This window comes from Anomaloglossus baeobatrachus, chromosome 7 (assembly GCF_048569485.1).
Source record: "Anomaloglossus baeobatrachus isolate aAnoBae1 chromosome 7, aAnoBae1.hap1, whole genome shotgun sequence".
Lineage (NCBI taxonomy): Eukaryota > Metazoa > Chordata > Amphibia > Anura > Aromobatidae > Anomaloglossus > Anomaloglossus baeobatrachus.
Genome location: NC_134359.1, coordinates 295,913,391 through 295,929,401, shown reverse-complemented (window position 1 = coordinate 295,929,401; position 16,011 = coordinate 295,913,391). Strand labels below are relative to the sequence as shown.

At 48.4% G+C, this 16,011-nt stretch overlaps 1 protein-coding gene across 1 annotated transcript in view; it reads right to left on the bottom strand.

The window, feature by feature from the left end:
- Window positions 1-4,196: 4,196 nt before the first annotated feature.
- Window positions 4,197-16,011, bottom strand: part of MTO1 (mitochondrial tRNA translation optimization 1) — a 29,019-nt gene continuing 17,204 nt past the window's right edge. The window contains exons 9-14 of the mRNA XM_075319526.1: window positions 15,828-15,958; window positions 12,676-12,880; window positions 12,298-12,469; window positions 10,662-10,780; window positions 9,644-9,801; window positions 4,197-5,015 (exon numbers count right to left, since the gene is read on the bottom strand). Of these exons, the coding sequence (XP_075175641.1) occupies window positions 4,845-5,015; window positions 9,644-9,801; window positions 10,662-10,780; window positions 12,298-12,469; window positions 12,676-12,880; window positions 15,828-15,958 (956 nt within the window). The 3' untranslated portion in view covers window positions 4,197-4,844. The remainder of the gene's footprint in view (window positions 5,016-9,643; window positions 9,802-10,661; window positions 10,781-12,297; window positions 12,470-12,675; window positions 12,881-15,827; window positions 15,959-16,011) is intronic.

Genomic DNA, 16,011 nt, shown 5'->3' with positions numbered 1-16,011 from the left:
CATCCACACAGCAGCTCTGGAGGCCAATCACATCCAAGCAGCAGCTCTGGAGGTCAATCACATCCAAACAGCAGCTCTGAAGGCCAATCACATCCAAACAGCAGCTCTGGAGGCCAATCACATCCAAACAGCAGCTCTGGAGGCCAAATAGCAGCTCTGGAGGCCAATCACATCCACACAGCAGCTCTGGAGGCCAATCACATCCAAACAGCAGCTCCAGGAGGCCAATCACATCCAAACAGCAGCTCTGGAGGCCAATCACAGCCAAACAGCAGCTCCAGAAGGCCAATCACATCCAAACAGCAGCTCTGGAGGCCAATCACATCCAAACAGCAGCTCTGGAGGCCAATCACAGCCAAACAGCAGCTCCAGAAGGCCAATCACATCCAAACAGCAGCTCTGGAGGCCAATCACATCCAAACAGCAGCTCTGGAGGCCAATCACATCCAAACAGCAGCTCCAGTACGAATGACTGGATGCTGATCTCTCTCCATACATGATAGATTAATAGCATCAGCCAGAGCTGCGCTCTGAATGCTGCTGTTAACCATTTAGATTTCCAACAGTAGCAATTAAATGAGCGATTGCCGATGCAGGTGACATCAGCCTTTCCATGACACGATCATGGGGCAATGATGTGTGACAATGGCTGCCAAGAGCCTGTGGTGGAGGGGGACTATAGGAAGATGGGGGCTGATTCATTTACAATATATACTTCAGAACAGTGGTATTGTATTGTGGTGCAAGATGCTAGTGATTGGACGATCGCGGGTTCATATCTGATTACAATAAAAGGGGGAACAAAACAATAAAAGCTAAACAAAAATAAAAATAAAAAAAAAGTTATACACTGTGTGCAGAATTATTAGGCAAATGAGTATTGTGATCACATGATGCTTGTTATACATGTCGTCCTACTCCAAGCTGTATAGGCTGAGAGCCAACTACCAATTAAGTAAATCAGGTGATGTGCCTCTCTGTAATGAGGAGGGGTGCGGTGTAATGACATCAACACCCTATATAAGCTGTGCTTAATTATTAGGCAACTTCCTTTCCTTTGGCAAAATGGGTCAGAAGAGAGATGTGACGGGCTCTGAAAAGTCCATATTGTGAGATGTCTTGCAGAGGGATGCAGCAGTCATGAAATTGCCAAACTTTTGAAGCGTGATCACCGAACAATCAAGCGTTTCATTGCAAATAGTAAACAGGGTCGCAAGAAGCGTGCTGGGCAAAAAAGGGGCAAAATAACTGCCCATGAATTGAGGAAAATCAAGCGTGAAGCTGCCACGATGCCATTTGCCACCAGTTTGGCCATATTTCAGAGCTGCAACGTTACTGGAGTATCAAAAAGCACAAGGTGTGCAATACTCAGGGACATGGCCAAGGTAAGGAAGGCTGAAAAACCACCACCTGTGAACAAGACACAGAAGATAAAACCTCATGACTGGGCCAAGAAATATCTTAAGACTGATTTTTCAGAGGTTTTATGGACTGATGAGATGAGAGTGACTCTTGACAGAGAGCTCCACTCCGACTGAGACACCAGCAAGGTGGAGGTGGGCACTGGTATGGGCTGGGATCATCAAAGATCAACTTGTGGGACCTTTTCGGGTTGAGGATGGAGGAAGCTCAACTCCCAGACCTACTGTCAGTTTCTGGAAGACAACTTCTTCAAGCAGTGGTACAGGAAGAAGTCAGTATTATTCAAGAAAAACATGATTTTCATGCAGGACAATGCTCCATCACATGCATCCAACTACTCCACAGCGTGGCTGGTCAGAAAAGGTCTAAACGAGGAAAAAATGACATGGCTCCCTTGTTCACCTGATCTAAACCCCATAGAGAACCTGTGGTCCCTCATAAAATGCGAGATCTACTGGGAGGGAAAACAATCCACCTCTGGAGCAGTGTCTGGAGGCTGCGGTGGCTGGAGGCTGCAGTGGCTGGAGGCTGTGGAGGCTGCTGCACGCAATGTTGATCGTAAACAGATCAAGCAGTGACAGAATCTATGGATGGTCGGCTGCTGAGTGTCATCAGAAAGAAAGGGGGCGATATTGGGCACTCATTTTTTGGGTTTTGTTTTTGCATGTCAGAAATGTTTATTTCTAAATTTTGTGCAGTTATATTGGTTTACCTGGTGAAAATAAACAAGTGAGATGGGAATAGATTTGGTTTTTATTAAGTTGCCTAATAATTCTGCACAGTAATAGTTACCTGCACAAACAGAATCCTCCTAAGATAGCCAAATCTAAAAAACCCTCCAACTGCCAAAAATATTAAGCTTTGATATTTATGAGTCTTTTGGGCTGATTGAGAACATAGTTGTTGAGCAATAAAAAAATCCTCTAAAATACAACTTGCCTAATAATTCTGCACACGGTGTATTTATATATATATATATATATATATATATATATACACATACACCGTGTGCAGAATTATTAGGCAAGTTGTATTTTCTATTTTATTATTTATATATCTCTGTATGGATATGTGTATGTGTATATATATATATATATATATATATATATATATATACACACATACACACACACACACACATATACATACATACACACACACATATCCATACACAGATATATAAGTAATAAAGTCAAATAGAAAATATAAAACACATATTTGGAATCATCATATCTATAGGAGTTAAAAAAAAAAAAAATTTTTTTATATATCTAATATATAAAGCTGTGTGTGTGTGTGTGTTTATGTCCGGGATTGGCATCCGCACCATCGCAGCAACAGCCACAAAATTTTGCACACTTACACGTATGGACCCTGAGAGCATCATAGGCTATGTTTTGAGGGGAAATTTTAACCCCACGCTTTACAGTTATTCGCCAAAAAACCTGCCTCCATTAAAGCGAATGGAGCTGGGAGCCACAGTACAGCCAGAACTTCAGAAGAATGCGCAGCCACGCCCTTATATGGAATGTTGGTGTGTCACAATGCAGCCAGGGAAAGAGACAGACACAGACAGGGAAAGAGGCAGACAAAAAGAGACAGACTGACAGGGAAAGAGACAGGGAAAGAGACAGGGAAAGTGACAGGGAAAGTGACAGACAGGGAAAGAGATTGAGACATACGGAGAAAGAGATAGACAGGGAAAGAGATAGAGAGAGACAGAGAGATATATACAGAGGGGGAGACAGAGAATGGGAGAGAAACAGAGAGACAGTTACTATCCCGGGCAGTGCCGGGTGCTATGCTGTGAGGCAAAATTTTAACCTCGCGTGTTCCAATTTACCGATCAATTTTGCCCCTATCTACATAATGGGGAAAAAGTGAAACGAAAAGTGATGGGGGCAAATTGACAGCTGCCAGATGTGAACAAGGGGCACTTAAAAAATGAGAGCGATGGCGCCAAAGAGTATATACCGTACAGTTACTAAGGTGGGGCCCCGACATGGGATACTCACCGGACTCGGGGATATGAACACACACACAATGCGCCACACACTACCACGTGCTTGAACACATATACCACCCTCAGCACACATCTCACCACACATACACCAACCTCGCCACATAATCACCCTAAACACACACAAGTCTGGGATTATCCTTCACAAATAAAAATCTGATTACTAAGCAGCCAAACTACAAGAACAACAAATGTACCACATAGGAAATACGGCAGCTGTCAGTCACATGACCTGTCTATATGTGTATGTGTGAGCTAATATATACTGTCAGGGGGAGGGCTTTCTGTTGCCTGGAGATTTATCAGGCTGCCAATAGCAACCAATCACAGCTTAGCTTCTTTTTTGCTACAGTTAATTAATGTGAGCTCTGATTGGTTAATATAGGCAACAATTTAATAATTACATTTCTATCTATTTGTTTTGTGGTGTTTGTGTGCAGAATACATTTTTGTTAATACATTCTATTTTGTTAACAGCGGCTATTAACCCGGGCGAAGGCGGGTAGTACAGCTAATATATATTATATATACATAAAAATAAATTATATATTATATATATATATATATATATAAATATATATAAAAATATATATACATACATAATATATGTATATATAAAAATATATATATATAAAAAAATATATATATATATATATATATATATATATACACACATATATAAATATATACACACATATATAAATATATATATATTTATATATAGTATATATGTAATATTATAAAAATTGATCAATGGCAGAAATATATATATTTTTTATATTGTTGTGGCTAATATGCAAACATTTTTGCTTTGGCCCCTGATAAAAACACTCGGGGCGCATGAAGAACAATGACTCCAAATGACACTGAGAAGGTGAGAAATGCGCGGGGGGTTTCACACACCAATGTCACACAAAGACAGCAGCTGATTGGTTCTTGAGTGTGACGTCACAAAGTAACTCGCGCTGCGATTGGTTGGGAGAAAGGAGGAAGCGATGGCTGGGGAGCCCAGAGCCGGAGACGCCATCCGGACCTGTCTCTCACACTCGTCACCCAGTAGCTGCGCAGCAGGATCCTGGATCTTCAGGGAACATTGGGCTTAGTTCTGTCATTCAGATACTGAATGTATATATCTAAAGCTATAAATACAGAGGAAGCTGGAAAATCCATCCATACAGCAGCCGCCACCACCTCACCAGCCACCGGCCATAGAAGAGAGCAGAAGAGGGGAGGCTGCGGTGACAAGGTGCACAGCGCCGAGCCGGAACCTCACTCCCTATACCAAGACTCCTAAACCCCAAATCTGTCTCAACGCCAGACACGATTCCAGACATCAGGAAAAAGCCGAGAGGAGGGAACGTTCTACAAGTGACCGCCGGGAGCCGCGTCCATCAGCTCCACCCTACACCGTCTGCTGCAACGTCCGGCGGTCGGGGAGAGGACGCCGCTCATCAGCACTGACACCCCGCCATTGTTTACTCTCCTCAGAAGAGCAGACGCTGGATTTAACATATCTTAGCAAATTCAGTATGGCCGCAGGAGTCACCCCCGGAACACGGAAAGCAGCGCCGATCTATAGGAACAAGAGGGAATAACACACATCAGCATCAGAAAGAGCGCCATGTCATATGATAGCAGTTATATACTTGTACATAGGGGCAGTATTATAGTAGTTATATTCTTGTACATAGGGGCAGTATTATAGTAGTTATATTCTTGTACATAGGGGCAGTATTATAGTAGTTATATTCTTGTATATAGGGGCAGTATTATAGTAGTTATATTCTTGTACATAGGGGCAGTATTATAGTAGTTATATTCTTGTACATAGGGGGCAGTATTATAGTAGTTATATTCTTGTACATAGGGGGCAGTATTATAGTAGTTATATTCTTGTACATAGGGGGCAGTATTATAGTAGTTATATTCTTGTACATAGGGGGCAGTATTATAGTAGTTATATTCTTGTACATAGGGGGCAGTATTATAGTAGTTATATTCTTGTACATAGGGGGCAGTATTATAGTAGTTATATTCTTGTACATAGGGACAGTATTATAGCAGTTATATTCTTGTACATAGGGGCAGTATTATAGTAGTTATATTCTTGTACATAGGGGCAGTATTATAGTAGTTATATTCTTGTACATAGGGGCAGTATTATAGTAGTTATATTCTTGTACATAGGGACAGTATTATAGCAGTTATATTCTTGTACATAGGGGCAGTATTATAGTAGTTATATTCTTGTACATAGGGGCAGTATTATAGTAGTTATATTCTTGTACATAGGGGCAGTATTATAGTAGTTATATTCTTGTACATAGGGGCAGTATTATAGTAGTTATATTCTTGTACATAGGGGCAGTATTATAGTAGTTATATTCTTGTACATAGGGGCAGTATTATAGTAGTTATATTCTTGTACATAGGGGCAGTATTATAGTAGTTATATTCTTGTACATAGGGGGCAGTATTATAGTAGTTATATTCTTGTACATAGGGGCAGTATTATAGTAGTTATATTCTTGTACATAGGGGTAGTATTATAGTAGTTATATTCTTGTACATAGGGGCAGTATTATAGTAGTTATATTCTTGTACATAGGGGCAGTATTATAGTAGTTATATTCTTGTACATAGAGGCAGTATTATAGTAGTTATATTCTTGTACATAGGGGGCAGTATTATAGTAGTTATATTCCTGTACATAGGGGCAGTATTATAGTAGTTATATTCTTGTATATAGGGGCAGTATTATAGTAGTTATATTCTTGTATATAGGGGCAGTATTATAGTAGTTATATTCTTGTACATAGGGGGCAGTATTATAGTAGTTATATTCTTGTACATAGGGGACAGTATTATAGTAGTTATATTCTTGTACATAGGGGACAGTATTATAGTAGTTATATTCTTGTACATAGGGGACAGTATTATAGTAGTTATATTCTTGTACATAGGGGGCAGTATTATAGTAGTTATATTCTTGTATATAGGGGCAGTATTATAGTAGTTATATTCTTGTACATAGGGGACAGTATTATAGTAGTTATATTCTTGTATATAGGGGCAGTATTATAGTAGTTATATTCTTGTACATAGGGGCAGTATTATAGTAGTTATATTCTTGTATATAGGGGCAGTATTATAGTAGTTATATTCTTGTACATAGGGGGCAGTATTATAGTAGTTATATTCTTGTATATAGGGGCAGTATTATAGTAGTTATATTCTTGTATATAGGGGCAGTATTATAGTAGTTATATTCTTGTACATAGGGGCAGTATTATAGTAGTTATATTCTTGTACATAGGGGCAGTATTATAGTAGTTATATTCTTGTATATAGGGGCAGTATTATAGTAGTTATATTCTTGTACATAGGGGCAGTATTATAGTAGTTATATTCTTGTACATAGGGGCAGTATTGTAGTAGTTATATTCTTGTATATAGGGGCAGTATTATAGTAGTTATATTCTTGTACATAGGAGCAGTATTATAGTAGTTATATTCTTGTACATAGGAGCAGTATTATAGTAGTTATATTCTTGTACATAGGGGCAGTATTATAGTAGTTATATTCTTGTATATAGGGGCAGTATTATAGTAGTTATATTCTTGTACATAGGAGCAGTATTATAGTAGTTATATTCTTGTACATAGGAGCAGTATTATAGTAGTTATATTCTTGTACATAGGGGGCAGTATTATAGTAGTTATATTCTTGTACATAGGAGCAGTATTATAGTAGTTATATTCTTGTACATAGGGGCAGTATTATAGTAGTTATATTCTTGTACATAGGGGCAGTATTATAGTAGTTATATTCTTGTATATAGGGGCAGTATTATAGTAGTTATATTCTTGTACATAGGGGCAGTATTATAGTAGTTATATTCTTGTACATAGGGGCAGTATTATAGTAGTTATATTCTTGTATATAGGGGGCAGTATTATAGTAGTTATATTCTTGTATATAGGGGGCAGTATTATAGTAGTTATATTCTTGTACATAGGGGGCAGTATTATAGTAGTTATATTCTTGTATATAGGGGCAGTATTATAGTAGTTATATTCTTGTATATAGGGGCAGTAATATAGTAGTTATATTCTTGTACATAGGGGCAGTATTATAGTAGTTATATTCTTGTACATAGGGGCAGTATTATAGTAGTTATATTCTTGTACATAGGGGCAGTATTATAGTAGTTATATTCTTGTATATAAGGGCAGTATTATAGTAGTTATATTCTTGTACATAGGGGCAGTATTATAGTAGTTATATTCTTGTACATAGGGGCAGTATTATAGTAGTTATATTCTTGTACATAGGAGCAGTATTATAGTAGTTATATTCTTGTACATAGGGGCAGTATTATAGTAGTTATATTCTTGTATATAGGGGCAGTATTATAGTAGTTATATTCTTGTATATAGGAGCAGTATTATAGTAGTTATATTCTTGTACATAGGGGGCAGTATTATAGTAGTTATATTCTTGTACATAGGGGGCAGTATTACAGTAGTTATATTCTTGTACATAGGGGGCAGTATTACAGTAGTTATATTCTTGTACATAGGGGGCAGTATTATAGTAGTTATATTCTTGTACATAGGGGGCAGTATTATAGTAGTTATATTCTTGTACATAGGGGCAGTATTATAGTAGTTATATTCTTGTATATAGGGGCAGTATTATAGTAGTTATATTCTTGTACATAGGGGCAGTATTATAGTAGTTATATTCTTGTACATAGGGGGCAGTATTATAGTAGTTATATTCCTGTACATAGGGGCAGTATTATAGTAGTTATATTCTTGTATATAGGGGCAGTATTATAGTAGTTATATTCTTGTATATAGTGGCAGTATTATAGTAGTTATATTCTTGTACATAGGGGACAGTATTATAGTAGTTATATTCTTGTACATAGGGGACAGTATTATAGTAGTTATATTCTTGTACATAGGGGGCAGTATTATAGTAGTTATATTCTTGTATATAGGGGCAGTATTATAGTAGTTATATTCTTGTATATAGGGGCAGTATTATAGTAGTTATATTCTTGTATATAGGGGCAGTATTATAGTAGTTATATTCTTGTACATAGGGGCAGTATTATAGTAGTTATATTCTTGTACATAGGGGCAGTATTATAGTAGTTATATTCTTGTATATAGGGGCAGTATTATAGTAGTTATATTCTTGTACATAGGGGCAGTATTATAGTAGTTATATTCTTGTACATAGGGGCAGTATTATAGTAGTTATATTCTTGTACATAGGGGGCAGTATTATAGTAGTTATATTCTTGTACATAGGGGCAGTATTATAGTAGTTATATTCTTGTACATAGGAGCAGTATTATAGTAGTTATATTCTTGTACATAGGAGCAGTATTATAGTAGTTATATTCTTGTACATAGGGGCAGTATTATAGTAGTTATATTCTTGTACATAGGGGGCAGTATTATAGTAGTTATATTCTTGTACATAGGGGCAGTATTATAGTAGTTATATTCTTGTACATAGGGGCAGTATTATAGTAGTTATATTCTTGTACATAGGGGTAGTATTATAGTAGTTATATTCTTGTACATAGGAGCAGTATTATAGTAGTTATATTCTTGTACATAGGGGCAGTATTATAGTAGTTATATTCTTGTACATAGGGGCAGTATTATAGTAGTTATATTCTTGTACATAGGGGCAGTATTATAGTAGTTATATTCTTGTACATAGGGGTAGTATTATAGTAGTTATATTCTTGTACATAGGAGCAGTATTATAGTAGTTATATTCTTGTACATAGGGGCAGTATTATAGTAGTTATATTCTTGTACATAGGGGCAGTATTATAGTAGTTATATTCTTGTACATAGGGGCAGTATTATAGTAGTTATATTCTTGTACATAGGGGCAGTATTATAGTAGTTATATTCTTGTACATAGGGGCAGTATTATAGTAGTTATATTCTTGTACATAGGAGCAGTATTATAGTAGTTATATTCTTGTACATAGGGGCAGTATTATAGTAGTTATATTCTTGTACATAGGGGCAGTATTATAGTAGTTATATTCTTGTACATAGGGGCAGTATTATAGTAGTTATATTCTTGTACATAGGGGCAGTATTATAGTAGTTATATTCCTGTACATAGGGGCAGTATTATAATTCCGCATCTATAAATCTTACCGTCTCAGGGCGACTAGCTGACAGTTTCTCCCGGACTTCGTTAGATAAGCCGGCATCGAGGCTCATGTAGTCCAGGTTTTCTGGTAATAACAGGGACTCGTCTCTCTGAACCTCCGCGATCTCTTTTTGTTGGATGGTGACGTATAGCTCATACAAAGCTGTAATAGAAAACCTGCGTCACCTGCGCCCGGGAGGTTTCAGCAGATCTCGGACTGGTCGGTGTTGATCGCCGGTGCCTTAGTTTAGCCACAACATTAATGCCACATGTCGTCCGGCAGAGCGGGGCCGGGAGAGCGGAGCGGGGAGAGCGGAGCGGGGAGAGCGGAGCTGACGCCTTCACTCCTATAACACCTCTGTGGCTGGATGTGAATAGACTCCGCTCTCTGTCACTTACAGAATCGTTCTATGATTGTCTCATTAACTTTGGGTTTTATTTCCCCTACATTTTCTGCTTGCTGTCAGTGAATGGAAACATTCTGGAGAGCAGTGTGTATAATGACCGGGGTCAGTGTATGGAGGTTTGTGAAACCTCTGTAAGGTATCTCTGGAGAGCAGTGTGTATAATGACCGGGGTCAGTGTATGGAGGTTGGTGAAACCTCTGTAAGGTATCTCTGGAGAGCAGTGTGTATACAGACTGGGGTTCAGTGAGTGGAGGCTGAGATAGCTCTATTGGGATACTGCTGTATCTGAACCTGTGCGGCTGTACCGCGAGCTACACAGACTGTGATACCGTGTTATGTGCCTTTAGGCGGCAGAGGCTTTGTGATGTTACCAGGGTGCGGTTAATATGTATTTAAATAAACCACCCGGACTTTTCAATGGAAGTGTTGCTGTGCGCTAAGAGTATCCCCATCACACGTCCAACATTACAGCTGGAAAACCGGGCCCCAGTGTAAACGGCGCTGAGCGCTGCAGGCCCAGGAGAGTCCGCTGCCACGTATCAGTGCCAGTAACACGTATCGCCCGGGTGTGACGGCCTGAGGTGGATTCCGCCCCCAGAACCGCGGCTGCATTTACCTTCTATCTTTAAGCGCTGAGCTATATTAGGCTCCTCAGTAAATCTCTGCAGGAGGTCCGGGAACAGCCTGGCGAGGGTCTGCACCTCCACCCCGGAGTATCGCAGCATTTCCACACCGCTGGAGGAGAAGAAGATCACAGCGTTAGCGGGTGTGCGTTACGTCAGCGCTGAGTGTGGAGGGGGCTGTGCGTGGAGGGGGCTGTGTGTGGAGGGGGGCTGTGTGTGGAGGGAGGCTGTGTGTGGAGGGGGCTGTGTGTGGAGGGGGGCTGTGTGTGGAGGGAGGCTGTGTGTGGAGGGGGGCTGTGCGTGGAGGGGGGCTGTGTGTGGAGGGGGCTGTGTGTGGAGGGGGGCTGTGTGTGGAGGGGGGCTGTGTGTGGAGGGAGGCTGTGTGTGGAGGGGGGCTGTGTGTGGAGGGGGGCTGTGTGTGGAGGGGGGCTGTGCGTGGAGGGGGGCTGTGTGTGGAGGGGGCTGTGTGTGGAGGGGGGCTGTGTGTGGAGGGGGGCTGTGTGTGGAGGGAGGCTGTGTGTGGAGGGGGGCTGTGTGTGGAGGGGGGCTGTGTGTGGAGGGGGGCTGTGCGTGGAGGGGGCTGTGCGTGGAGGGGGCTGTGCGTGGAGGGGGGCTGTGTGTGGAGGGGGGCTGTGTGTGGAGGGGGGCTGTGTGTGGAGGGAGGCTGTGTGTGGAGGGGGCTGTGCGTGGAGGGGGCTGTGCGTGGAGGGGGGCTGTGTGTGGAGGGAGGCTGTGTGTGGAGGGGGCTGTGTGTGGAGGGGGCTGTGCGTGGAGGGGGGCTGTGTGTGGAGGGGGGCTGTGTGTGGAGGGGGGCTGTGCGTGGAGGGGGCTGTGCGTGGAGGGGAGCTGTGCGTGGAGGGAGGCTGTGTGTGGAGGGAGGCTGTGTGTGGAGGGAGGCTGTGTGTGGAGGGGGCTGTGCGTGGAGGGGGCTGTGCGTGGAGGGGGGCTGTGTGTGGAGGGAGGCTGTGTGTGGAGGGGGCTGTGTGTGGAGGGGGCTGTGCGTGGAGGGGGCTGTGCGTGGAGGGGGCTGTGCGTGGAGGGGGCTGTGCGTGGAGGAGGCTGTGCGTGGAGGGGGCTGTGCGTGGAGGGGGCTGTGCGTGGAGGGAGCTGTGCGTGGAGGAGGCTGTGCGTGGAGGGGGCTGTGCGTGGAGGGGGCTGTGCGTGGAGGGGGCTGTGCGTGGAGGGAGCTGTGCGTGGAGGAGGCTGTGCGTGGAGGGGGCTGTGCGTGGAGGGAGCTGTGCGTGGAGGAGGCTGTGCGTGGAGGAGGCTGTGCGTGGAGGGAGCTGTGCGTGGAGGAGGCTGTGCGTGGAGGGGGCTGTGCGTGGAGGGAGCTGTGCGTGGAGGAGGCTGTGCGTGGAGGGGGCTGTGCGTGGAGGAGGCTGTGTGTGGAGGGGGGCTGTGCGTGGAGGGGGCTGTGGGTGGAGGGAGCTGTGCGTGGAGGAGGCTGTGCGTGGAGGGGGCCGTGCGTGGAGGGGGCCGTGCGTGGAGGGGGCCGTGCGTGGAGGGGGGCCGTGCGTGGAGGGGGGCCGTGTGTGGAGGGGGGCAAGTGTGGAGGGGGCTGTGCGTGGAGGGGGTCGGCTCACTGTGCGGTTCACCAGCCCCCTTTCCTGACATTTCTGGTTAATGTACCTGAGGGCGCTGACGCGGACACTGCTGATGGGCGCCTCTGGGATCAACTTCTGCCACTTGACAGACGACAGCTGTAGGGAGCGGAGAGTTGACAGCGCTTCATCCAGAGCCTCCCTGGTGGCTTGTGCCCGGTCATACCTCTCCTGAGACACGCAGCCCGCGACTTCATATCCTGAAAAACACAAGGATGTGACATCCACGAACATCCGCGAATCCGACCCTGCGCCCAGACAATCCCGAAACCACCAAACAGTCCGGCTAACACTGGAGCAAACCCTCAGCTGTGACAAGTATTAGGCGAGGACGGGTCTATTCATTGTCAGCGATGACCTTTATCGGGAGGGCCGCTCCCGGTGGCCCTCTCCTCCTCCTCCTCACCCCTTAGTGAAAGCCGCGTGTCTGCGTTGTCCGGTCTCAGTGTCATGCGGTACTCCGCGCGGCTGGTGAACATGCGGTACGGCTCCCGGGTACCCTGCGTCGTCAGGTCATCGATGAGGACCCCGATGTATCCCTCCGTGCGGCTGACGGTGAAGGCGGGACGATCCGCGGCCCTGAGGGCGGCATTTATTCCTGCGATTATCCCCTGGAAGGAAAGCAGAAATATTCAGGAGGTAAATAACTAATCACAGAGAACAGGGGGGGACGTCACAGAGGGCAGGGGGGGACGTCACAGAGAACAGGGGGGGACGTCACAGAGGACAGGGGGAGGACGTCACAGAGAACAGGGGGGGACGTCACAGAGGACAGGGGGAGGACGTCACAGAGGGCAGCGGGGGGGGACGTCACAGAGGGCAGGGGGGGGGACGTCACAGAGGGCAGGGGGGGGACGTCACAGAGGGCAGGGGGGGGACGTCACAGAGGGCAGGGGGGGGGACGTCACAGAGGGCAGGGGGGGGACGTCACAGAGGGCAGGGGGGGGGACGTCACAGAGGGCAGGGGGGGGGACGTCACAGAGGGCAGGGGGGGGACGTCACAGAGGGCAGGGGGGGGACGTCACAGAGGGCAGGGGGGGACGTCACAGAGGGCAGGGGGAGGACGTCACAGAGGACAGGGGGGGGGACGTCACAGAGGGCAGGGGGAGGACGTCACAGAGGGCAGGGGAGGACATCACAGAGGGCAGGGGAGGACATCACAGAGGGCAGGGGGAGGACGTCACAGAGGGCAGGGGGAGGACGTCACAGAGGGCAGGGGGAGGACGTCACAGAGGGCAGGGGGAGGACGTCACAGAGGGCAGGGGGGGACGTCACAGAGGGCAGGGGGAGGACGTCACAGGGGGCAGGGGGGGGACGTCACAGAGGGCAGGGGGGGACGTCACAGGGGGCAGGGGGAGGACGTCACAGAGGGCAGGGGGAGGACGTCACAGAGGGCAGGGGGAGGACGTCACAGAGGGCAGGGGGAGGACGTCACAGAGGGCAGGGGAGGACATCACAGAGGGCAGGGGGAGGACGTCACAGAGGGCAGGGGGAGGACGTCACAGAGGGCAGGGGGAGGACGTCACAGAGGGCAGGGGGAGGACGTCACAGAGGGCAGGGGGAGGACGTCACAGAGGGCAGGGGGAGGACGTCACAGAGGGCAGGGGGAGGACGTCACAGAGGGCAGGGGGAGGACGTCACAGAGGGCAGGGGGAGGACGTCACAGAGGGCAGGGGAGGACGTCACAGAGGGCAGGGGGAGGACGTCACAGAGGGCAGGGGGAGGACGTCACAGAGGGCAGGGGGAGGACGTCACAGAGGGCAGGGGGAGGACGTCACAGAGGGCAGGGGGAGGACGTCACAGAGGGCAGGGGGAGGACGTCACAGAGGGCAGGGGGAGGACGTCACAGAGGGCAGGGGGAGGACGTCACAGAGGGCAGGGGGGGACGTCACAGAGGGCAGGGGGAGGACGTCACAGAGGGCAGGGGGAGGATGTCACAGGGGGCAGGTGGGGAGGTCACAGAGGGCAGGGGGAGGACGTCACAGAGGGCAGGGGGAGGACGTCACAGAGGGCAGGGGGGGACGTCACAGAGGGCAGGGGGAGGATGTCACAGAGGGCAGGGGGGGACGTCACAGAGGGCAGGGGGAGGACGTCAGAGGGCAGGGGGAGGACGTCACAGAGGGCAGGGGGAGGACGTCACAAAGGGCAGGGGGAGACGTCACAGAGGGCAGGGGGGGACGTCACAGAGGGCAGGTGGGGAGGTCACAGAGGGCAGGTGGGGAGGTCACAGGGGGCAGGTGGGGACGTCACAGGGGGCAGGTGGGGAGGTCACAGCGGGCCGGGGGAGGTCACAGAGGGAAGGTGGGAAGGTCACAGAGAGCAGGTGAGGACGTCACAGAGGGCAGGGGGAGGACGTCACAGAGGGCAGGGGGAGGACGTCACAGAGGGCAGGGGGAGGACGTCACAGAGGGCAGGGGGAGGACGTCACAGAGGGCAGGGGGAGGACGTCACAGAGGGCAGGGGGAGGACGTCACAGAGGGCAGGGGGAGGACGTCACAGAGGGCAGGGGGAGGACGTCACAGAGGGCAGGGGGAGGACGTCACAGAGGGCAGGGGGAGGACGTCACAGAGGGCAGGGGGAGGACGTCACAGAGGGCAGGGGGAGGACGTCACAGAGGGCAGGGGGAGGACGTCACAGAGGGCAGGGGGAGGACGTCACAGAGGGCAGGGGGAGGACGTCACAGAGGGCAGGGGGAGGACGTCACAGAGGGCAGGGGGAGGACGTCACAGAGGGCAGGGGGAGGACGTCACAGAGGGCAGGGGGGGACGTCACAGAGGGCAGGGGGAGGATGTCACAGAGGGCAGGGGGGACGTCACAGAGGGCAGGGGGAGGACGTCACAGAGGGCAGGGGGAGGACGTCACAGAGGGCAGGTGGGGAGGTCACAGGGGGCAGGTGGGGAGGTCACAGGGGGCAGGTGGGGAGGTCACAGAGGGCAGGGGGAGGACGTCACAAAGGGCAGGGGGAGGACGTCACAGAGGGCAGGGGGAGACGTCACAGAGGGCAGGGGGGGACGTCACAGAGGACAGGGGGGGGACGTCACAAAGGGCAGGGGGAGGACGTCACAAAGGGCAGGGGGAGGACGTCACAGAGGGCAGGGGGAGACGTCACAGAGGGCAGGGGGGGACGTCACAGAGGACAGGGGGGGACGTCACAGAGGGCAGGGGGAGGACGTCACAGAGGGCAGGGGGAGGATGTCACAGAGGGCAGGTGGGGAGGTCACAGGGGGCAGGTGGGGAGGTCACAGGGGGCAGGTGGGGAGGTCACAGCGGGCCGGGGGAGGTCACAGAGGGAAGGTGGGAAGGTCACAGAGGGAAGGTGGGGACGTCACAGAGGGAAGGTGGGGACGTCACAGGGGACAGGAGGAGAGGTCACAGCGGGCAGGTGGGGAGGTCACAGCGAGCAGGTGGGGAGGTCACAGCGGGCAGGTGGGGAGGTCACAGCGGGCAGGTGGGGAGGTCACAGCGGGCAGGTGGGGAGGTCACAGCGGGCAGGTGGGGAGGTCACAGCGGGCAGGTGGGGAAGTCACAGCGGGCAGGTGGGGGTCACCCACTACTTACCTGTGCAGCCGCCTCCTCGTAACCAGTGGTGCCATTGATCTGACCAGCCAAAAAGAGTCCTTGGACCAGAAGCGTCTCCAGAGAGGTGCGAAGCTGCCGAGGGTCCAGGAAGTCATACTGCACCCCGTACCCTGCGGAGGGGAAGAGCGGCGTCAGAACGATGGGCGACCCCTAACGCCAGGCT